Source organism: Acomys russatus, chromosome 19 (genome assembly GCF_903995435.1).
Source record: "Acomys russatus chromosome 19, mAcoRus1.1, whole genome shotgun sequence".
NCBI lineage: Eukaryota > Metazoa > Chordata > Mammalia > Rodentia > Muridae > Acomys > Acomys russatus.
In genome coordinates this window covers 55,130,958-55,155,003 of record NC_067155.1, presented here as the reverse complement: position 1 = coordinate 55,155,003, position 24,046 = coordinate 55,130,958, and the positions used below count along the sequence as shown (strand labels likewise).

The 24,046-nt window shown below is 45.1% G+C and overlaps 1 protein-coding gene across 2 annotated transcripts in view; it reads left to right on the top strand.

Moving 5' to 3' along the window:
- Window positions 1-24,046, top strand: part of Hectd4 (HECT domain E3 ubiquitin protein ligase 4) — a 162,072-nt gene that overhangs the window by 34,734 nt on the left and 103,292 nt on the right. For both annotated transcript variants that reach the window (XM_051161587.1, XM_051161586.1), the window contains exons 2-7: window positions 5,860-6,377; window positions 11,443-11,532; window positions 12,902-13,032; window positions 16,042-16,150; window positions 17,364-17,502; window positions 20,137-20,307. In XM_051161587.1, the coding sequence (XP_051017544.1) occupies window positions 5,860-6,377; window positions 11,443-11,532; window positions 12,902-13,032; window positions 16,042-16,150; window positions 17,364-17,502; window positions 20,137-20,307 (1,158 nt within the window). The remainder of the gene's footprint in view (window positions 1-5,859; window positions 6,378-11,442; window positions 11,533-12,901; window positions 13,033-16,041; window positions 16,151-17,363; window positions 17,503-20,136; window positions 20,308-24,046) is intronic.

The following is a 24,046-nucleotide window of genomic DNA, read 5'->3' as shown; positions in this document are numbered from 1 at the left end:
GGGCGGCCATCTTAGATGGCAGTTTAGTAGCTCCTCCAGATGGTGGCATGATCAGTCCTGGTCTTAGGGTTATAACATGGTGAATGAAAGCATGTTTACATCGCCCGTGCGTGGATGTTCATGGCAGTGTTCTTCATTAGCACTAACATGGCTATCTACTGATGAAAGAGTTAATAGACATGGGTTTGTACGGGATAAAGGATTGAGAGCTGACGCACGGCAACAGCATGAGCCTTGAAAACATGCTAAGGGAGACAGGCTGGCCACAGAAGACCGTGCTTAGCATGATTCCATTTAGATGAATGGCAGGAACAAATAGCTCTCTGTAGAGATTAAAATAGTGTTTCCAGAGCTGGATCATTTGGAAAACGGGTGTGTGGGGTGGGGATGGGGGCTGATTTTGTTTTTGATACATGGTTTCTTGGGAGAGAGGTGGTGAAAACGCTCTCCAATATGCATATACTAAAAGCCACTGGGGAGAACCACTCTGAAGTGGATGGATTTTATGATATGTAAGTTATATTACAGTAAGTCTTTAATAAAGATTGTGTTATTTAAAAAATTACCTAGAGATCCTTTTTAAATACAGATCCCAGTCCCTGGCTTGACCTTCCCAGTTGACCTAAGAAGCAGATGTCTCTGTACTCAGGGCTTCTGTAAAGCTGGTCCACCAAGGACGGTGAGGCAGACTGTGAGTCGTTAGTCGAGGTTTTCAGTGTGCTATGCTCTTACTAACTTTCTGTTCCTGGTTCAGGACTATAGAGGGTCTGTCTTCCTCTTCCACAGATAGCCTTTCGTTCCATGAAGGCAGCCTTCACATCTCATTTCTTTTGCAGGCCATGCTCCCCCACTTCTCTGATCATTTCTCCTGTGACATGTTTTCCGTGTTAGTTGGGTCATCCCCTTCCACACACTCTCTGTGATTTCTTAAGAGCCTGTTGTTGTTGTTGTTTTTTCAAGACAGGGTTTCTCTTGTAGTCCTGTCTGTCCTGGATTCACTTTGTAGACCAGACTGGCCTAGAACTCCACCTGCCTCTGTCTTTAGCCTGTGCTACCACACCTGGCTTCTTAAAATATGGTGCTTGAAACTAAAACAAGACAGTCCAGCCTCAGGTTACCCACTCTAAAGTGTAAATGAGGTCATAACCTGCCTTGGCTCTACACTGAAATTCTGATGCATTGAAGATTACATTAGCTTTTTTTTTTTTTGAGGGAGAGGTGATTGTTTTGAAGTCGGGTCACTCTAGTAGCCCTTGAACTTACTCTGTAGCCAAACCTGACTTTGACCTCTTGATCCTGCTGCCTCGACCTCCCCAGTGCTGTGGTTATTGGCATGCACCACAATGCCTGTGTGCCTGGGGTCCCTTAATATCGTCTAAGCCCTTCTGTCAGCTGCAGTTATTCATAGGAAGACTGGGAAAATCAGGGGCCAGAAGAAGTTTTACCCCAAAGCCAAAGCTGACTGACCTCATAGCAAGTCAGGCTTATTCCAGTTTTGGCACTAATTGAAGGCTAAATTAATGAAGTAAGGTGGAATTTAATATCACAGATGCCAGTTAGGTGAAGGTCCTTTTGAAAACTAGGAACTGTTGAAAGTGAGTTTGAATAAACGTGTTTCTAAGATGGGGTAAAGCTATGCAGCTGGAGGGTTGAATTTAATTGATAAGTGATCCACTTTTGACTTAGCCTTTTCTACTAGAGATGGAATTCCACCCTTCCATTCACTCTTCACTCACTCGGTTCACAGGCCTTTTTGGTCTTTGAACTTCTTAATACCATCCTGTTGGCATGATTATTATCTGCCTAGCATGAACAGTAGTAGAACAATCAGCAAAGTAGATTAAGAATTCAGTTTGTGGGCTGGAGAGATGGCACAGTAGTTAAGAACACTGACTGCTCTTCCAGAGGTCCTGAGTTCAACTCCCAGCACCAACATGGTGGCTCACAACCATCTATAGAGATCTGATGCTCTCTTCTGGTGTGCAGGTGTACATGTAGGCAGAACACTGTATATGTAATAAATCTACAAAAAATTCAGTTTCTGAAGGTTAAAAACTTAAAACTGCTGAAAAACTGTGTGAGGCTGGAAGTTCATCAGTTGATCTTTGAGCACGTGGACGGGTTCACCTGGTTAATGTGCTGCAGTGGGAACACATCACGCACGCACAGTAGTGGGGCTAGTCTCCAGCATGTGCCATAGTTGGGTCACAGCACTTACAGTAATGGGGCTGGTGTCCTTGGTACTGGAATGAGTCTTAGTTGTAACTGTCATTTCCTTCCAGAGACTCTAACACTGTGGTGTTCATTGATGGCTCACAGCATGCAGCATCTGTGGTGGATTTCCCATTTTACTTCCCACCCTTACCTCAAGCCAGAGCCCAGTCAGCCCCATGCAGTGGACAGGAACTAGAGCGGTTCCCATGGTGTTGGAGATGATTCTGCCAGATGTTTCCTAAATTGGCAGCGGGTCCATTTCTGTCACTGTTGTTTGACGGCCAGTCATTTACAAATATCATGGTTTTTGTTGTTTAAAAAAATATGTCAGCCCTCCCCTCCTCCCCCGGCCCCCATCAGATTGTCTGCAACTGGAGTTACAGGCGTGGACGCTGGAGACCAAACCTGGGTCTTGACTGAGAGTAGTGAGCACTCTCTCCTGCTGAGCCAGCTCTCTGGCCCTGTTTGTTTGTTTGTTTATATTTTGAGAAAGGGTCTTATGTAGCCTAGGTTGGCCACACTCTCACTGTGCAGCCAAGGATCCTGAAATTCCTGATCTTTCCTTCTGTACCCCAGTGATTGGTCACAGGTGTGTATTACCACACCTGGAAATATACTTTTTTTTTAAAGATTTATTTATTTATTTATTATTACATATACAGTGCTCCTGCAAGCCAGAAGAGGGTGCCATATCACATTACAAATGGTTATGAGCCACCATGTGGTTGCTGGGAATTGAACTCAGGACCTTTGGAAGAGCAGGCGGTGCTCTTAACCACTGAGCTATCTCTCCAGCCCAATTTTTCTTATTTTAACTATTTAATATTAGTCAAAATTGGACTTAACCTGCAAAGAGCATTTTCCTCCCTTCTATTTAATCACCTTCCAGAATGACTGCTGCCTTAGTTTAAAATTCCAGACACATATATGATAAGAAAATTGCATTGAGGCCCTGTGTAACTTTGGAAGTCACTTCCTTAACTGGGGTGACTTCAGCATTTACCACTAAAGGACTTAGTGACCATTACGGTTAAGGGTGACAGGGAGCTTCTCTTTTCTTTAAATAGCTTTCCTTTGGTTTTTTGGTTTTTGTTGTTGTTTTTGTCTTTTGAGACAGGGTTTCTCCGTGTATCCCTGGCTATCTGCCTGTCTCTGCCTCCCCAGTGCTGGGATTAAGGGCACGCACCCCCACCACCCGGCTGCTTTCCTCTGTTTTAAAGAGAAAAACATTAATTTTCTTGACCGCTGAGCCAGCTCTCCAGCACTAGAAAAACATTAATTTTCTAATGGCATTTTGGTCAGGAAGAGTCACTGAGAGCAGTGGTTTTATATAAGGACCTGAGACAAGTCACTCAGTATTCATAAGTACGAGAATAGAGTGTCCCTGAACTGATTTACTAAAGCCCAAAGACAGGACATCTGCAGGAAGTGGCTCTGGGCCATGACCTTCAGACTGGGTGATCTGAAGACTGGACAGTTGCTGCAGGAGAGAGTGCTGAGGGCAACTTTGGATGTTGCCAAGTCAATAAGCACAACTGCCATTAAAGTACATAGGTCATGTCATGGAATACTTGACTAATTATAAGTTGCAGTTTGTGATTTCTTCTGTCCAGTATGACTCCTGGGGATACAATCCACTCGTGTGTGCTTTCCTTCCGTACACTGGTCATCCACTAAAGTAACTTGTAAAAAATTCAATACATGTATTTTTAAAAATATTTATTATGTATGCAGTGCCCTGTCATGCCATGCCATAAGAGGGTAGTAGGTTACATTATAGATGGTTGTGAGCCACCATGTGGTTGCTGAGAATTGAACTCAGGACCTCTGGAAGAGCCGTCAGTGTTCTTAACCTCTGAGCCATCTCTCCAGCCCCAATACACGTATTTTTTGAACCCAGGAATCAAAAAGCAACTTGGTACCATTAAATCCAGCAGTTTATTCTTATTAGAAATCTCCAACAGTTTCTGAAATATACTGATAAGCATAAAAAAATCTATAGTTAGGTTCAAACTATAAATATGTATGATATTTGACATAAATAATAACATTTAATAACAACATAAGCTAAGAATGTAATATTGATGTAAATAGTAAGTATAATAAAACTATACAATATGTTATATTTATCTAAAATTCTATGGGGCTGGAAAGATGGCTCAGTAGGTAAGAGCCACTGGCTGACCTTCCAAATGGTGGAGGTTCAATTCCCAGCACCCACATAGCAGCTCACCACTGTAACTCCTGTTCCAGGGAGGGAGCCTTGTCACCTCACCCCCAATTTGTCTATGTTGTGATAAAGAGTCATCCCTTTCTTTCTTTCTTTCAGATTTATTTATTTATTATGTATACAGTGTTCTGCCTCCATGTGTTCCTGGACACTAGAAGAGGGCACCAGATCTCATTACAGGTGGTTGTGAGCCACCATGTGGTTTCTGGAAGTTGAACTCAGGACCTTTGGAAGAGCATCCAGTGCTCTTAACCTCTGAGCCATCTCTCTAGCCCAAGTCATCCTTCTTTTGTTTTGTTTTTTGTTTTTTGTTTTTGTTTTTGTTTTTGTTTTTTTTTTGAGACAGGGTCTCTCTGTGTTAGCCTTGGCTGTCCTGGAGTCGCTTTGTAGACCAGGCTGGCCTTGAACTCACAGCGATCCACCTGTCTCTGCCTCCTGAGTGCTGGAATTAAAGGCGAGCACCACCACTGAGTCATCCATTTCTTAAGTGCCCAGGATTCACCATTATTTTCTTGCAAAAACGTGTAGCTCTCAGGAGGCATCCTCTAGATTTTCAGCAACTTAGGTTTTCAACTGAGAAAGACCCATTACTCTTAAGACAAGGAAGCAAAGGAGTTCAAGATGCAGATTTACAGCAGTAAGCTAGAGCTACCTGCCACGCCCTGGGTAAGAAAGGCAAAGAAATTCCTGCATCCCAGGTTTCTTCACCTTGTTCCCTCCTTCCTCTCTTCTATCTTTGGACTGGCTTTGAACTCTGTCCAGCATCCTCTGAGTGCTGGGATTATTGGCCTGCACTGCTCACTGTCATGGGGACTCTTCATTAGTCTAGTCTCTTTAGGCATGTATGCATGGATGCACACATTCGTATTTTCCCCCAAGACAGGTTCTCTGCGTAGCCCTGGCTGTCTTGGAATTAACTCTCTTTGTAGACCAGGCTGTCTCAAACACTCAGAGATCTGGCTGCCTCTGCCTCCCCAGTGCTGGTATTACAGGCATGCACCACCACGCCCAGCCTATGTATATGTATATTTGCTGCTGAGGATCATACCAAAGCAGGTTAAGCATGGCTCTGTTAGTGAGCCATCATCCTGGATGCTCTATTCTGGATGTTAAAAGGAGCAAACAGAAAAGCCTGCCGGGTGTGTGTGTGTGTGTGTGTGTGTGTGTGTGTGTGTGTGTGTGTGTGTCCGTCCGTCCCTGTGTGTCCATCAGTGAAGAACTAACTTTACAATTCATGTTTTCTGTTTGGTTAGAAAGGCTATATATAAGCCGGGTGTGGTGGCTTTGGATCTTATGTAATTCCTTAGAGCTTGAATTAAAGGTGTGAGCCGCCCACCTGGCACTATGCATATATGCTTCCATAATGACTTTGTGAAGGCAGTACATACCCACTTCTCTATTGTATTTTTCTTTAGATTTTAACATTTGAGACCAAGAACCCAACGGAATTAGCGGAGCGTTTGCGCTCTGTTTGTGGGAATCAGAGCAATGCCTACGCCCGCCTGCTGGAATACCGCCTGAACGCCTTGCGTGGACTGTGGAATGCCCAGCGCCAGCTGGCCCTGGAGGAGCAGCATGAAAGGGAAGGGTCAGGCGATGAGGAGACCTTGGCCCTGCTCAAGCGCCAGGGCTTGCTGCAGCAACCGGAGCAAGCGCCCTTCACGTCCCGGGTGGGCCTCCTGCTGGTCTTCCCCCTTATTCAATCCCAGAGTAAAACAGACCCCTCCCTCTGTAACATAACCGCTGAGGTGCTATTGAACTGCCTGCGTGACTGTCAGCCTCTGAGCTTGACCAAGGAGCCTGCTGACTGTCTCAATGGGATAGAAACCTTGCTGTGCTCTTGGCTAGAGGAGACCTCGGACACAGGCCGACACATCCCGCACAAGCAGAAGGAGAATGCTGCTGCTGCCCTGGTGGCTTTGGCGTGTGCCAGGTAAGGAAATGACATAATATGCCCCGATGACACTTGCACCAGGTGTATTTCATGGGTGACTCAGTGTGTGCTTCTGTTCCAGTGTTGAGTGTCAGTCTGTCATACATGTAATGGGTCCAGTTTTGGGTGTGCTGCTCTGCTGTAATGGCAGCTAGGAGTAGCAGCCTTGGCTGTAGCTGGTTGCTCTCAGGTGGCTCATCGTCCACATCAGCAGGGGGTGTTATATCTGCTGTTGAATGATTATTTATATTTAATATATAAATAATAAAATTAATGTTTTAGTGAAATCAGCTTAACCAGCTTAATACCCAAATAACTACACAGAGAGACTAGGATCTAGTTACTTACCCTATAGTACACTGCTGTGCATTAGTCACTCCATCCTAACCCTCCATGCTAGGATAGTTTCCTCCCCTTCTGATTTCCCACTTTATACTTGCCTTTTACTCATATCCTAGGTCTGGCTCATTCCTTTTGGTGCTTGCCGGTCTCCTCCTCTCTTCCGTGTCATCCTGGCTCCATCCTCTCCTCTTTCTTTCTCCCCTCCCCTCACTAGATCAGGATGTCCCGCCCTATTCTCTGCTATTGCTCAGCATTGGCTAGTTGGTTTTTATTGGCAACACAAAGAACAAATGGTGACATGTTTACACAAACTTGAAACAGCTGATACTTAGAATAAACATCACAATGCAATGTCCAGATTGATCCAGATAGTTGGGTAGAGAAATCAGCATTTGAGTGAACAAGGGTAAACTGTACACAGTCTACTAGAACATGCCAACAGTTTTTTGTTTGTTTGGTTGGTTGGTTGGTTTTGTTTTTTCCAAGATAGGGTTTCTCTGTTGCCTTGGCTGTCCTGGACTCACTTTGTAGACCAGGCTGGCCTGGAACTCACATTGATCCACCTGCCTCTGCCTCCCAAGTGCTGGGATTAAAGGTGTATGTCACCATGCCCGGCACCAACAGTTTTTTTTTCTTTTTTTGCAGAGATTTTATTTTTAATGTCTGTCAATAAAGGAGTCTCTCAGCAAATTATAGGATTGAGTTCTCACTTGGTCTTAAGACTGGGTCATAGACTGTACTTTTGGATTCCCATTTTATATACTTTTAATATTTTACATTTATTTATTGTCAGGGATGTTGCACGCATATGACATAGTGTGAGTGTAGAGGTCAGAGGACAACTGGCAGGACTCAGAATTCAGGTCATGAGGATGGTGGTGAGTGCCCATGCCTGCTGAACCATCTCACGGGACCCTAGGCCCTGGTTTAACTGAACCGCGTCTCTCTGTGTGTGAAGATGTAGATGTGTGTTGTTCTCTGTGTTACTGTGACTGACACACTGTCACTGGGAAATATGCTTGAAGTTGCTCCCTCCCCAACTCATAGGGTCCTCCTGTGGTGCTCAGGCTGCTCTACAGCCTGTGATTCTTCTGCCCGATGATGTCATATGTATGAGGGGGATGCCCACTGAAACCAACTGGTTGCTGCCTATTTAGTGTCACTTACCTGTCTTTCCTACTTAGAATTTTTTTTGGGACGGGGGAAGGGTAGGGTGAGCTCATCCTTTTTAAACCCAGTTGTAGTGGAGAAACTTGACTGAATTAATTTCTTTCTTTCTTTCTTTCTTTCTTCATTCATTTCTTATTTTGGTTTTTCGAGGCAGGGTTTCTCTGTGTAGCCCTGGCTGTTCTAGCACTCAGTCTGTAGACCAGGCTAGCCTTGAGAACACAGTGATCGCCTACTTCTGCCTCCTGTACGCTGGGATTAGAGGTGTGCTCCACCGCCACCACCTGGCTCTCCAGTTATTTTAAAGGAAGGTTGACATCATCCTACACTGTCTGCTTCCTAGCCTGGAGCACGCTGTTAGAGGTTGGACTCTTTTCCTCATTTTGCAGACTCTGGCATGAGCCTCACTCTGGAGACCTTGGCTGATACAGAAAGAGGAGTCTCTCTATAAAGGCTTCAGATCACATTGGTTGATTTTATGCATATGCAAAAAGCAATGTGCGCCTCCAGTAGATTTATTATCAATGTAAAACTTCCATTTTGAGAAAATTCCCACTTAGTACTATCATTAGGCAGGATTTTGGGAATAATCAATCCTTTAGTTTTGAGCATTTTGTTATTAAACATTGGATCATTAAACTCACTTTTTAATTATGGACCAGAACTCATTCTAAGCACAGATACTTATTAAAATTATTATGTGTGTTATGTGTGCCAAATTCTATTTGGCACAAATGTGAAATAAATATTCCTCTCCTCCACCTCAGCCTTCTCTCCTCCTCATCCTCTTCCCCCCTCCCTCTTCTTTAGTTAGGTGTGCTTACAGGAGCATGGGTGAAGGGTTATTCATAGGAGCCTGGGCACCTTACCAATGACTAAAGCACTGAAGAAAACACTTCCCCCTCCCACAGCAACCACTAACTGCTTGTAGATCCTCAAAGGGTGAAGCCCCCTCAGCCCCTTTCCACTCATGACACAGTGTGATGACTCAGTCTTATGTAGATCTCACACAGGTAGTTGACTTTATGACTGACCGCACGGCCATGTCACCCAGAGGATGTCATTCCTTCCCAGCTCTATATTTGTGCCTCTCTACCATGATGTTTGTTCCCTGAGCCTTGGAGAGACAATGTAGATGCCCCATTTAGGGCTGAGCGTGTATATTGTACCCAGTTATGAGTGTTTATCTGACACTTAGTGCAAAATGATGCTTCTCTGACTCAAGTTGACAGCAACATTAGGCTATGAGCATAAACATAAATATTTAGAAGACAATTTAATGGGCATATCTTATCTGTAACAAAACAACCATAGTAACTTTCCCACTAGGACCTAACATCTTCCTAGCCACAGAGCTTTGATCAGGCTTGATTTCTCCGCTGTTGAGTGGTTGTTTACTCCTCACCTTCAGCATTTATGCCATTATTGCACCGGTGAGGAGCATCTTGCCTGGCAGGTCGGTAGGGAGGTTATCAGTCTCCACAGCTGAGTGAGACTATTGATGACTTTTTCATTCTCAGCAGCCTGCCTGATACCTTCCAGCACCAGGAAAGCTAGCCAGCAGGGTGAAGTTTCCAGTTTCTCCTGCATTTGTGGGGAGAAGGGGTTTATTTTTGGGTGGAGGGAGCTGTTATCTTTGTATCAATCTAGTGTTTTCTTTTTAGCTTACATAGGGTCTCCCTATGTAAGCCAAGCCTATCAGGGAGACCACGGTTCTCCCTCCTCAGCTGTGTTCACCACACCTGGCTGCAGGTCATGCCTGTCTAACATCTCTCGGGTGGGTAGGAGCCTTGGCAACTCTTAGGTTATAGGGGTTCAGGTCTCTAGTTTTACAGAGCTGGCAGTTGAGCGACTCAAGGATGAGTCATTCTGCAAAACCTTCATGCTCAGATTATATGTCAGGCATTCTTCTCTGTGATCAAGAAACTGGGGAGCAGCAGAGAGTCTCCAGAATTTCAGAATTTATATGAGAGTGAGGAAGGAAGCTACATACATGTAACATAATTTCAGAGAGTGATACCAGGGGTCATGGTGGTGGTGGGGGAAGGCAGGATGGATGTTTTTAAAAAATGTTTTTAGATTTATTTTATGTGTGTGGGTGTTTTACCTGCATGTGTGTCTGTGTACCACATGTGTGCCTGGTGCCTGCAGAGACCAGAAGGCAGCACTGGATTCCCTGAGACTGGAGTTAGCAATGGTAAGCCAGCATGTGGGTGCTGAACCCTGGTCCACTGCAAGAACACAAGTGCTCTTGACTGCAGAGCCATCTCTCCGGGCCAAAAGCAGAATGTTTTGGTAAATGATAACTAAATGGAGGTGGGGCAGGATTGGCTAGCTAGCTGGCATTTGAACTGAAGACTAGATGATGAGAAAGAGCTAGCCCAAGAGCTGGCAGCAGAGAGTTCCACAGGATGGTGGCAGCAAGTGGCAATGGAGCCAGGTCATTGGACTGCCATGGAAGGCCAGAAGGGGCAGGAGATGAGAATGGTCTATCCTAGATCATATATGGGCTGTGAGCCATGAAAGGGCTTTACATATCCCTCTTAAAATGTGGTTAAACCAGCAAGCTGGAATGCTGTACAGTCAGCTCTACATTCTCCAAATCATTGGGCTTTTGTCACACTGAGTGACTCGGTGCTCTCCCAGGGAGCTATGCCTATTCCACAGATGAGGGAAGGAAAATCTACAGGACTTGGGTGACAGGACAGTTGTGCGGTTGTGAATAGTAGTGCCCAGTTTCAGTGCCAGCATGTCCAGGCTACAGGTGGTGCCTTTATGCTGCGCTGCCTCCCTGCCTTATCCTGTTCTTTGTACCGAGAGGTAGTGCACGGAGCAAATTAAGAAGAAGCCCAAGGCCTACTTGGCCTACTCCTGGTACTCTGTTTCGATTGAGGTTTGGGCACATGATACCTGCCCATTAAAGTCTGGGCTAAGAGAAGGAGGCGGCAAGAAGAACCAGCTCATCAGATCCAGGTGCTCATTAGTCCGGGCAGGTGCTGGTGATTTATACCTGGAGTGCCGCCAGGTAGGTCTTGTGCATCTTGAAAGCACCGTTTTTTAAGTCCTGCTGGCCTCCCAGACTCCCCAGAGCCCCTAGCTTTGGGAACTGTGAAAAATCAGTGCATGGTGCCTCCTGCAAGTGAGATGCCGTGGGAAGTGGATGAATGTAACAAAGACCTCTCAGATGAGCTTGGAAACACTTGAGATCCTGTTTCCTGGGGCTCCGGTGGTGTGTGATGGAAACTGTCAGTACACGATACTCCCAGGTGCTTGGTGCTTGAGCCTTGTGCTTTTCATTCTGTGTCAGTGGGAATTTTTATCTTTCCAAATGCAAGGAGAACATTTCCATAGTTGGAATTGTGTTGATCCCCTGTTCACATCCTCCCAGAGCCAATAGTTGTGGGTAAGAGGCTCAATTTTGCACATTTTCTGACCTATCAAAGTGGATAGACTTGTCTTGGAGCCTTGCCGTGTGGTTAGTAAAACCAACACTGGCTGCCTAACCTACCTGGTTTTCAGTGTGGGCGGCTTGTCCATACTGTCCTTTTCTCTCCAGGGGATCACTGAAGACCTTTGTCCACACAGTTCACTTGCTGCAGAGACAGACTGAGCTGGGCTCCCTGCCTGTCGCCGATGTTTTATATAGGTAAGTTGTCCCTTTGATCCTTCTCCTTCTAAGCAGGAAGTGCATAGGAGGCTCTTGGCCATAAACAGATCACTACATCTTAGTAGTTAATAATTCATATTTTTAAATGAATAAAGAGCCATAGCTAACTGCTGAAGGATGGGAAAGTGTTCCTAGAGTGTATTTTTAAAAAATTTTAATGTCCTAATCTGTAATGAATTCTTATTGTAATATGAGATGACAATGTGTTCCGGTCTAAAGAAATTGAAATCACTCATGATCTTATTATCCAGTAAGACCCACTTATATTATTTGGGTATGCATGACCCTCTTTGCCCTTGTTTGCTTTTTCTCCCGCATACACATTTATCTATGTAATAAAACATAAATTTAGGCTGGAGGTGTAAAACCAGGTGTGGTGGTGCATGTTTATTCTAGCACTTGGGAGATAGAAAAAAAAAAAGTAAAAGTAGAGTGTGTGTTTGTATATACACATTTTTTGTTGTTGTTGTTGTTTGAGACAGGGCTTCTCTGTATAGCCTTGGCTGTCCTAGACTTGCTTTGTAGCCCAAGGTGATCCTTGAACTCACAAAGATCCACCTCCTCCTGCCGTCCTGGGTGCTGGAGATTATAGACATGCACCATTGCGCCTGGCTGAATGACTATATTTTTTCTTTCTTTTTTAAAAAAGATTTATTTATTTATTATGTATACAGTGTTCTTTCTGCAAATACGCCTGCATGCCAGAAGAGGGCACCAGATCTCATTATAGATATTTGTGAGCCACCATGTGGTTGCTGGGAATTTAACTCAGGGCCTTTGGAAGAGAAACCAGTGCTCTTAACCTCTGAGCCATCGCTCCAGCCCTGAATGAGTATATTTTATACTCAGATAAATTAAAAAATTTAAGAATGTTAAAGTACTTATTTATTTATTTTTTAATTGGTTTATAATGCCTGGGTATGGTGTGTACACACCATGGTGTGTGGAAGAGGGCCACTTGCAGGAATCAGTTCTCACCTTGTACCTTGTTGTGTCAGAGTGTGTTTCTGCACCACACACTCCAGGCTACCTTGTGACTTCTGGGTGACTGTCCACTCCGGTCTCCATGTGGAAGTGCTGGGTTAGGGCTGTGCACCACTCCATGGTGGTTACACAGGTCCCAGGGGTCAGGCTTGCACAGCTAGTGCTTTTGTCCACTGAACTGTCTCCCTGGCCCAGAGTCTTGTAAGCATGGCCTTGTAATTTCTCACTAAAGTGCACTGTGAATATCAATCAGATGTGTATGCCTTTAAACCATAGAGTTTGCTCTTCAAACTGTTAATTAGACTTCTGGTTTGCTGTGATGGAGACTCTCAGGTCTTTGCAATTCTCCTTTGCATTTTTACAGGCTTCTGCTTTTAGAAGGGGGACCTGGATCCCCATCCTGTTTGCTTGGGGGCAAACACATAGTATCCTGGGGGTACGAAGACATGCTGCCTGCACCAGACAGCAACACTGGCTCCAGTTCTGAAAACAAAGGTAACAAAAGGGCTTAGTGCCCCAGGATTAATACTAGCATGTGAGAAGAGTGGTTTAGATCACTGTGGAAGTGCTTTAGCTGGAGCCCTGAGTTCTTTTAATTAAGCACATAAGGTCACATCACAGTGGGCTCATTGTTTGCTTTATCAGTGCAGGTCTGAAGGCCGATACTCAGGGGGATGAACAGATGCACAGGCTTCATGCTCCCCAGCCGAGGCCCTCCTGTAACCCTAGCAGGGTGGCATGGGTTACTTCACTTGGCGGCAGGGAGTTTGAGAGGAGCAGAAGGCTCAGTGGACAAGAGGGTCAGACACAGATGATGCCATTTCTTCTCATCATTTACTGTGCTGATATGTGGTCCTTCCTGTCCTAAAAACAAAAGAAGGTTCAAGGAAGCTTGAACTGTTGAGTCCCTTACACAAAGTAAGCAGTGATAGGGTATTTTTACACAATTTTGTAGGATTGCATGCCAGTTTATTACACAACCTCAGGAAAGATGGCAGGAGCTCTCTTAAGTGACTGACCTGTCTGCCAGACTTTTCAGGTGACTTGGGCCTCGGCATTGGCGTGGTAACTGTTTAGACCAGCACCAAGGCTCATCAGTTCTGCTCAACACTGCACTGCCCTCCCCCTGGGTAGCACAGCTTGCCAGGAGTAGGCTTTGCTTTTAAACTGGTTTATCATTGTAGTTGGCCATCAGGTATTATGACATACTCACTGTAACATTATAAGATAGTATGTTATTAACTGTTATACAACTGATGAAATAGGAATAAGAAAAGACACCCTCCCAAAAGATTAAGAGCCTGCCCAGCACACCCCTTCATTCCCAGCCCTCTGTGAGACTCCTTCCTGATAATCAGTCTGAGCAATGGGTGCTCAGAACCTCACAGCCTGGAGCCATTCTGTTATACCCTTTCCTTCTGGAGCAGACTGAGAGGGGGCCAAGGAAAGCCCTGAACATTGCCAGAGAAGCAGACTGCCTGCTGTGCCTAGGCAGTGCTCCTAAGTGATGGGCACCACCTCTGCATGGAGCTAAAATGCCTCTTTATTCTCTCTTCAGACTGCCTGCTCTCTCCTAGTGGGAGGGTTCTCAGGGCGACAGCATCAGGCTACTGTGTTAGCTTTTGTGTCCAGGTGGAGGGTGTGTTTCTTGGAATACTCCCCCCCCCCCATCCTTGCCCCTTTCTCCTCTTTCCCGTCTATTCCTCCTTCCCATCTTCACCCTGCCCCTTTTCTTCCTTCCCTTTCCCTTTCTTTTGGAGCAGGTTCTTGTGTGGCCCAGGCTGCTTTTTAACTCTAGGATTCGAGGAATCCTTTTGTCTCAGCCTCTCCAGTTAGAACAGGTCCATGTAACTTTTAACACTGAAACACTGAGCATTGGCAGAATCTGGGAGAGCACTATAATAAAGCCTGTGGGTTATTAACTCGTGGCCAGTTTTGTTTAGTTGCTTCCTTCTTTCCTGTCTCTTGCCAGACTCACACACAAAAGGACTTAGACTATGATCTAAAGATGGGCAAGCAAATGTAACTGACCACTTTCAGGTAAAAATCGTTAAGATACCACAGGGTGTGGTGGCACGCCTTTAATCTCAGCACTCCAGTGGCAGAGGCAGGTGGGTCTCTGTTAATTGGAGGACAGCCAGGGTTTCACAGTGAGACCTGTCTCTAAATTAATTAATTAATTAAAAACACTGTAAAAAAGTTTAAGGTGTAAAATTAATAATTAAAATGATCGTCTACTTTCACTGTTCCTTCTTTCTTTCATTTTGGAATTAATTAGTAAGTCCCTATTCCCTCGGTTAATAGATGAAATTTCCTGCACTAGCAGACTCAGTGCTGCTTTGAGTGATGTGACACTGGATTTCCTCTACTGTGACATGCTTTAGGCAGACAAATTCCCTTGAAATATAGTGAGGCTAACAGCATAAAAATAAATACATACAGCCTCATTTTAAGACAAATTCTTAGGAAAATAGGTTAGTTTAGTAAGTCAAATAACTACCACACAGAGAAGATGTTTTCTAGGATTGGGAACCCATAGCCAGGTGGGAAATGTAATTGCTGTTCTTAAAAAAGGGAGGTGGAGTGGAGAGATGGCTCACCATACAGGTGCTTGCTGCCAAGTGTGACACCTGACTTTGGTCCCTGGGTCCCACATGGAAGGAAGAAGAGAACAGAGTCTACAGATTGTCCTCTGACCTACACACACGCACACATATGCACACACACGCATGCACATGCACAGACACATTCATTCACACGCACACACACAGACACATACATATACATACATACATACACATGTATACATGCACACTTAACTGTACACGCAGGCACATGCACACTAAGTTAATAGATAAGTAAATGTAGTGACATTTTTTTAAAAGGAGGTCATGCTTTCCTGCTATTCTTTCCAGATAAAATTGGGATATCCAAATGGCAAGTCCAAAGGAGATGATTTTATTTAGCTTCACATTTGCCTGTAATATAACAACGTAATTCCATTTCCATTAGGGAACATTGGCTTAGCACCAGACAGCAACTTAGGGGCATTGCTGTGTGATCTGAGCTGCAGCGTAGCCCTTGAGGGACACGCTATTACCCTCATATTACAGATGAAGAGGCTGCCGTTCAGAGAGGCCCACGGACCCTAATGACTGCCTGGTTCCCAACCACCCTTCTCACTAAGCACTCATCCTCAGTCATTTCAGGTCAGTTAGGAATGTTAAGCTTGACTCAGGCCTGTTGCTTTTCATAAAAGAGCAGAAAAATTCTTTGGCAGGTGAGCTTAGTGGCCTGCCAGTAACCATCTGTCCTTGGTCCCTGAACCAGTCCCAATTTCCATGGGCTCTTTCTGCATTTGATTTAGGGGTTCAAGCCATCTACTCTGGTGGTAACATTGAAATTGTTTTTTGAGTTGGGAATTCATGTCAGTCAGTCCCCCCCCCTTTTTTTTTAATTAGAAAAATGTTTTTATAGACTCACTACGTGTGGGACTGATTTCAGATGCCGATTTGGGGCGCTGTCTCACCGCAGATGGGCATTACCTGTACACCACCAACTCAGCTGGAAGAGGAGTAAGCAAGCTGGGCTCTGGACTGCATGGCACTCTCAGGTCAGTGGTGGGGCTTGCACAGTGTGGCTGGAACTCTGCTACACTCTGGGAAGAGGAAACCAGCCAGTGTCTGAGCTTACAGCCAGGTCCCTCCCCACCACCCACTCTGTAAGAGTACTCTGGCTGAGGTGCTTGCTCACCTAGCCAGAAAGTCCTCTTGGTTGTTAGCTTTTTAAAAAAAGGGCTTTTATAACAAGACTTGCCGATTTTGCTCACACATAAGCCTGGTCTCTGTGGAGTCAGAAGACCGTGGCACATACTGTGAAGCTGAGCTATAGATGGCTGTGAGTTGACACATGTGTGCTGGGACTTGAACTCAGGTTCTCTGCGAGAGCAATAAATGCTCTTAACTGTCAAGCCATCTCTTTAGCCCAAGATTTGTATTTTTAAAGTAGTATTTGTGCACGCATGTGCTCAAAAGCAGTGTCTATGGGGCTGGGATCCCTGGAGTTGGAGTTAGTTAGTTGTGAGCTGTCATATAGGTGCTAGGGACTAACTCAGGTCCTTGCAAGGGCAGGGAGCACTCTTAACTGACAAGCCATCTTCCTTCTCCTGTGCGCCCCCCTCCCCCTGTTTTTTCAAGGCAGGGTAGCCCTGGCTATCTTGGAGATAACTTTGTAGAACAGCCTGGCCTCCAACTCAGATATCCTCCTGCCCCTGTATGCTCCACTACCACCCAGCTTCCTTTCTTTTTTTTTTTTTTTTTTTTTTGAGACATGATGTCATTATAGCCTAGGTTAACCTCAAATTGCCTATTTAGCCAAGGATAACCCTGAACTCATGATTCTCCTGCCGCCACTTCCTTAGTTCTGGGATTACAGCCCAAAGGATTTTTCTCTACAATAATGACATGACTTCATGTTGATAAGTGGATTTAAATGGTTAAATCATTTTGGTACTTAGATTTGGTACTTTAGATCAGGGGTGACTTTAAGTTAAGGTATAAGACCTGTGACTTCTCTCAAAACCCATAGTTGAGATATATTTAGTTAGACCTCTTCTCTGATTTTTTTTTCTTCTTCTCCATCATTATGGGAAATTAAATATTTGATGTAGTTTGACGGTTCTGATATTCATGTAAAACATGTTCCTTCTCTTGTAGCTATTTTGCCTTGTTAGTTGTTATAAAGAATTAGGTCAGAAATGTTTGTATCTTGTGTCGGCCTGTAAAGGACTGCAGCCTGAGCACCCAGCTGTGTCTCTTGTCTTCCAGAGGGTTTGTGTACTGCCGCAACGAGGAGCTGGAGCCAGGGTGGGTGGCCTATGGCAGTGGCCGCCTGATCCATCGGCCTGTGTCTTTTGACAATAAACCTCACTCCCTTTTCCAGGTCATAGACCAGAACACCCTGCAGGTGAGTAGCACGGCACCATGAGGTCTGTGTCTTGGAGGCAGGGGTAGTGATAGCTCATGCTTTCCTGCTGGCACAGCCCCTTTCTGGTGTTAGCCATGCGCTTTTCCCAGGTGACTTGACTGATTTTTAATTTGTCTTAACAGTTCTTTATTTCTTCATCATTTATTTCTATCTGGACAAATGTGTTCATTTAAATGATTTTTACATCCATTTTTATTATTACATTTAATTATTTATTTATTCATTTTCGGGGGAAGACATTTTCTTCTGAGAGTCCATCTACTTCTTCCATCCTGTGGGTCCTGGGAATGGAATTCAGGTAGTCAGTCTCAGTACCACATGGCTTTAGCCACAGAGCTAGCTGGCCATCTTGCCATCTTGTGCATGGATGAGTTTGTGTGTGTGTGTGTGTGTGTGTGTGTGTGTGTGTGTGAGAGAGAGAGAGAGAGAGAGAGAGAGAGAGAGAGAGAGAGAGAGAGAGAGTGCATACAATGTACACATGAGGAGGGCATCATATCTCCTGGAGCTGGAATTACAGGTGGTTTTGAGCCAGCCTTCGTGGCAGTGTGTGAGTGTGGCACACTCATGCCATAGTTGATGTGTCCAGATTAGAGGAAATTGGTTCTCTTCCACTCTGGGACCTGAACATTAAACTCAGGTGACCAGACTTGTTCTGCACTCTCTGAGCCAGCTGCCCACCTGCCCTAACCTGTCTTTTAGGCCCAGCTGGCTGAGGATGACTTTGAACCTCCTGCTGGGATCACAGACATGTGGTACCTGGTTCACTCTTATTTCTTGGCTGAGCAAAGAAAGGGATGACTGAAAACTGTCTTCCCTGGCACCTGGAGGCAGGAGCCTGCTCTAATGGCTTTTATTTGGTTTTTTTTTTTTTTTTAATCTAATTTCTTCTTTTCTTGAATTTTCTTTTTAAAACCTGGTCTTGAGTCTTTACTGGCTGCATTATTATGAATGCTGATGTCTGGCAGTCAGTGTGCTGGTGCTGAGTGTGCTCCTGTGCTTTGCGCTAGGTCTGGGTCTAGTGCCGCTCTTTGGTACCCAGGGACTTTCTCTTTTCTTTTCTTTCTTTTTTCTTTTTCTTTTTTTTCCAAGACAGGGTTTCTCTGTGTAGCCCTGGCTGTCCTGGAACTCGCTCTGTAGACCAGGCTGGCTTCAAACCCACAGAAATCCACCTGCCTCTGCCTTCATAATGCTGCCATTAAAGGTATGCATCACCACACCCTGCTTTCTCTTCTTTTTTCCTTTCCCTTCTCCCCTTTCTCTGCTTTTCCTTTTGACTTTCTTCTGCTGCTTTCCCGTATGCCCTGCATGTTTATTAAATCACTTTTAATCAGGCTCCAGGTCAGGTGCTTTGGGCATAAATATGTGGCTCCTCTCTGCTTGAAATGTATCTACTAGGAGAATTTCTAAAGAGACTACTTCTCTGGAACTTTGTGTTGACCTCACACTCCATCCCTGAGTGCGTGCGCACGTGTGTGCCTGTGTGCGTGTGTGTGTGTGTGTGTGTGTGTGTGTGTGTGTGTGTGTGTGTGTGTGTGTGTGTTCCATGGAAGGATCTTCCTGCCTCAGCCTCTTGAGTTGCTAGGTTAGTAGAAATGTGCCACCACATGTGGCATAAGAACTTTTTGGGGGGGTACTGGGCGTGGTGGTGCATGCCTTTAATCCTAGCACTCGGGAGGCAGAGGCAGGTGGATTGCTGTGAGTTCAAGGCCAGCCTGTGTGAGTTAAAGGCAAGCCTGGTCTACAAAATGAGTCCAGGACAGCCAAGGCTGTGCAGAAAAACCCTGTCTCTCAAAAAACAAAACAAAAAAGCAAACAACCAAACAAAAAACTTTTCTTTTCCAGGACAATTTTATGTAAGCAAGGCTGGCCTTGAATTAACTGTGTTGCCACCAATGACCTTAAATTCCTATACCTTTCTCCCCTTGGTGCAGGGATTATGGGATTATGGACATGTACTTCCTGCCTGCTTTTTAAATCTTGTTCTTAGTGTTAGAGCATACATGCATAGCAGATTCAAAGAACTTAGTAAATATTTTTCTATCAAAAGCTAACTTGAATTAATCCCCATTTTCAATTGTTGCTTGGCTGCTCATATTTATTTTACAGTGGATTTTATGAACTTTATGATTTTACCATATAATTTTTATATATTATTCTTAGATACAAATAACAGTTTTATTCTGAGAAGGGACCTAATGAATTTTCCTTTTAGACTTCAAAGTGTCAATTAGCTGACACATTACATTAGAATTTCTTCATCTTGTCCCAGGCATAGTGGTGCGCTCCTTTAATTCTAGCACTGGAGTGGCAGAAACATGAGGGTCTCTGTGACTTACAAAGCCAGCCTGGTCTACATAGTGAGACGCTGTCTTGAAAGAACCAAGCCAAACAAACCAACAAAAAGAATCTAGCCAGGCGTGGTGGCACACGCCTTTAATCCCAGCACTTGGGAGGCAGAAGCGGGCAGATCTCTATGAGTTCAAGGCCAGCCTGATCTACAAAGTGAATCCAGGACAGCCAGGGCTACACAGAGAAACCCTGTCTTGAAAAAAGAAAACCAAACAAAACAGAGTCTCTGCATCCCTCTAATGAAGGACCCTCTTTCCTGTCCAGGTGTGCCAGACAGTGCCCATGCCAGCCAGTCCCCTCCCCTCAGGCAGTACCATGAGCACCGTGCACCTTTCCTCAGATGGCACTTACTTCTACTGGATCTGGTCCCCTGCCAGTCTGAATGAGAAAACCCCAAAGGGACATTCTGTCTTCATGGACATTTTTGAACTTGTGGTGAGTTTAACTCTCATTTGTATCATTGCAAAAACATTTCTACTTGCTTTCTCCCCCGGTCTATAGACAAAGAGCTTGCAGCCCTTACGGTACCCACTGTGCCCAGTTTCCTCAGCACTCCTTTTCCTCTTGCACGCTCCTGGAGGCTTCTGGTTCTGGGCTGTGTGGAGTCAGTGGAGCCTAGCTTTCTCAAGGCTAGTCTGGCAAGACAGGAGGTAACATTACTTCATGCACTGCAGTGGAGAGTCTTAGCAGAAATGCTTGTGGGCTTACTTGAAGTATGGAGAACAGCCCCACAGACAGAAGTGAGCCCTGAGAAGTTGCAGTTGGAGCTATGAGAAGGCATTGCACGTCAGCTGAATACTCACTGTGAGCCCATAGTGTTCTGCCCTGAGGGTGGGAACATAGTGATGGCACGGTAGGCAGCGCTGCTGATCCAGAGGAGCTTGAGTGCTGGCTACAGGGTGCTTGAGTAGATTGGGGTGATGGTAGTGGGGGTTAGGCAGTGAGGGATCCAGTGTATTTTCCAGATAAAGAACTTGGGAAAGCCAGGTATAATGGTGTCCCAGCAGGCTGGGAAAACTGGCCCCTGCGGAGCATGTACTTGAGGCCAGCCTGTGCTACCTAATGAGCTTAAGGATGACTTGTGCTACACAGCAAGGCCATGTCTAAGCAAGAAGGGAGGCCCGGAGGGGCAGCTCAGTGCATGAGAACACTGACTGTTCCTCCAGAGTATTAGAGTTGGGTTCCTAGAACTACAGGGCAGCTCACAATGTCGTGACTACAGTTCTCGGGGATCGGGTTCCCTCTCTGGCCTCCTTGGGCACTGCACAGACATGGTGCATAGACAGACATGCAAGCAAAACACTCATATACATAAAATGAAATAAAATATACTTTAAAAAAGAGATTTCAGGATAAATGATACTGGCTTTAGATTAAAAGATATCTGGCATAAGAATAGAAAATGCCCACATTGTGGTACATTATTTTGAAATTTTAGATTACCTAGAATAAAGTGAGAATTCTAAAGTTTCTAGAAATAAAGCCCACACATACACCAAATGATGAGGGGTTAGGAAAAGACTAGGCTAGTCAGTAGATTTCTCGCTACAAAAGTAGAGATGTATTTTTCACAACTTATGGGAAACTGATTCCCCACATATGAACCAACTGTGAAGACAACCCAGAGTTGTTCTTAGGTATTTAATTATGTAGTCAGAGGCCATGCCTGCTGGAAGTGATAGAGCAGCTCAAACAGCCTTGCTGCAGCGGGAAGCAAACATTAGGGAGGGGTCTACTTCAGATTGAGAGGAGACCTTTGAATTGTTTTAGGGAGTCCTACTCAAACTTACCAACCGGGTGCTTGGTGAAGTCAGGTCTCCTTCCACCGTGGTACTCAGTTGGCAACACCTATACCTGCTGAGACATCTCACAGGGTGTGTCCTAAGACTCTTGATCTTCCTGACTTTTAAGTGCTGGGATTAGGAGCTGAGCCACCATGCCTGGCTCGGTTCTTTCTTTCTTTTTTTCTTTCTTTTTTGTCTTTAAGACAGGGTCTCACTATATAAGCTGTCTTAGTTAGGGTTTCAATGCTGTGAAGAGACACCATGACCATGGCAACTCTTATAAAGGAAAACATTTAACTGGGGCCAGCTTACAGTTTCAGAGATTTAGTCCGTTATTGTCATGGTGGGAGCATGGCAGCACACAGGCAGACACGGTGCTGGAGAAGGAGCTGAGGGTTCTGCATCTGGATCAGTAAGCAGCAGAAGGAGACTGTGTGCCAGCTGGAGGTAGCTTAAGCACAGAAGACTTCAGAGCCCACCCCCAGAGTGACACACTTCCCTCCAAGACCACACCTACTCCAACAAGGCCACACCTCCTAATAGTGCCACTCTCTATGGGCCAAGCATTCACACACATGTATGGGGGCCATTCCTGTTCAAGACACCACAGTAGTCCTGGCTGTCCTCAACATACAGAACTGCCTGCCTCTGCCTCCTGAGCACTGGCATCAAAGATGTGTACCACTGTTCCTGACTTTCCATCCTCTCTGGAACTTCTTGAGGTATGTATCTCACACCACCACATAGCTCTTTCCTGGTCTAGCAGTGGCTTACTTTTGCTGTTAAGTGGTCTAACGGCCATCTTTTTACTTGAGCTTGCAGCTGTGTGTGATATGGTTGGTCTCTGCACCATTACAGAAACCGTTCTCCTTCCTGTGGAAATGCAGGGCACTTCCTGCTCACTGACTGTGTGCTCATCCTCCTAGCAGTCATGAGCCACAACTTGTTTCCCAGACCCTTCCCACCTAGTCCTTCGTCCTCCTCATGGCTTTCTACCTCAGGCACTCAGGCTGGCTTCCCAGCCAGAACCTGACCCTGAAACCCAAATGCCTAAGCTGTCAGCAAAATTTAACTAACTGGCTTGCCTTTCAAGGTGACTTGTCATGAAATACCTCTTATGATGAATAAGTAGCTAACCACTGTAGGAAGATAGTTGGGTGTATGGTGTAAATAAATGGAGTATATGGGCCAGTGAGATGGCTCAGCAGCTAAGGGAGTCTGCTACCAAGCCTGATCACCCTGGTTCTGTCCCCAAGACCCATGTGGTGGAAGGAGAGAATGACCCCTACAGGTTGTCCACTGACCTCCAAACAAGTGTCATGACACATGTACCCCTTGTCTGCCCCCGCACCACATGGTTTTAGTAAGGTTCTTTTGCTGTGTTAACACCATGACCAAAAGCAACTTGAGGTAGGTGAGGGTTTATTTGAACTTATAGTCCATCACGCTTGGAAGTCAGGGCAGGAACTTAAGGCAGGAACCTAAGGCAGAAGCTTAAGCAGAGCCCACAGACGAAGCTGCTTTTACTGGCTTGCTCAGCCTGCTTTTTAAAAAAATATTTTATAAAACTATTATTATTATTATTATTATTATTATTATTATTATTATTAATATCCTGACCATAGTTTCTCCTCTCTCCTTTCCTCCCAGTCTCCTCCTCCCACCTCCTTTCTGTCCCCCACTCCCATCTCCTCTTCCTCCATTTGCCTCCCATGGATTTCAACCAAATATGGCATATCAGGTTGCAGTAAGACTAGGCACCTTGCCTTGTACTAAGGCTCAACAAGGCAGCCCAGTATGAAGAAAAGGGTCACAAAAGCTGGCAAAAGAGTCAGGTACAGCCCTTGCTCCCACTGTAAGGAGTCCACAAGAAGACCAAGCTACACAACTGTAACATCTGCAGAGGGCCTAGGTCAGTCCCATGCAGGCTCCCTGGTTGTCAGTTTAGTCTCTGTGTCAGCCTGCTTTCTTATATATTCCAGGATTGCCTGCCAAGGGCTGTCACCACCCACAGTGGGCTGTGCCCTTTCACATCAATCACTAATCCAGAAAATTTGAGCCAGGGTATGGTTGCACTCACCTTTCATCCCAACACTCTAGGAGGCAAAGGCAGGCAGTCTCTGAATTTGAGGCCAGCTTGGTCTACATAGTGTCTCAAAAAGTCATAAACACAAAACAAACAGGAGAGAGAGAGAGAGAGAGAGAGAGAGAGAGAGAAGATATGAGAATAGATACCTACAGGCCAATCACATGGGAGCATTTTCTCAGTTTGAGGTACTCTTTTCCAAGATGACCTAACTTGTGTCAGGTTGATTCAAAAACAAAAACAAAAAACTAACCAACACACACAGAAAGAAAGAGAGGAAGGGAGGGACGGAGGGAGGGAAGAA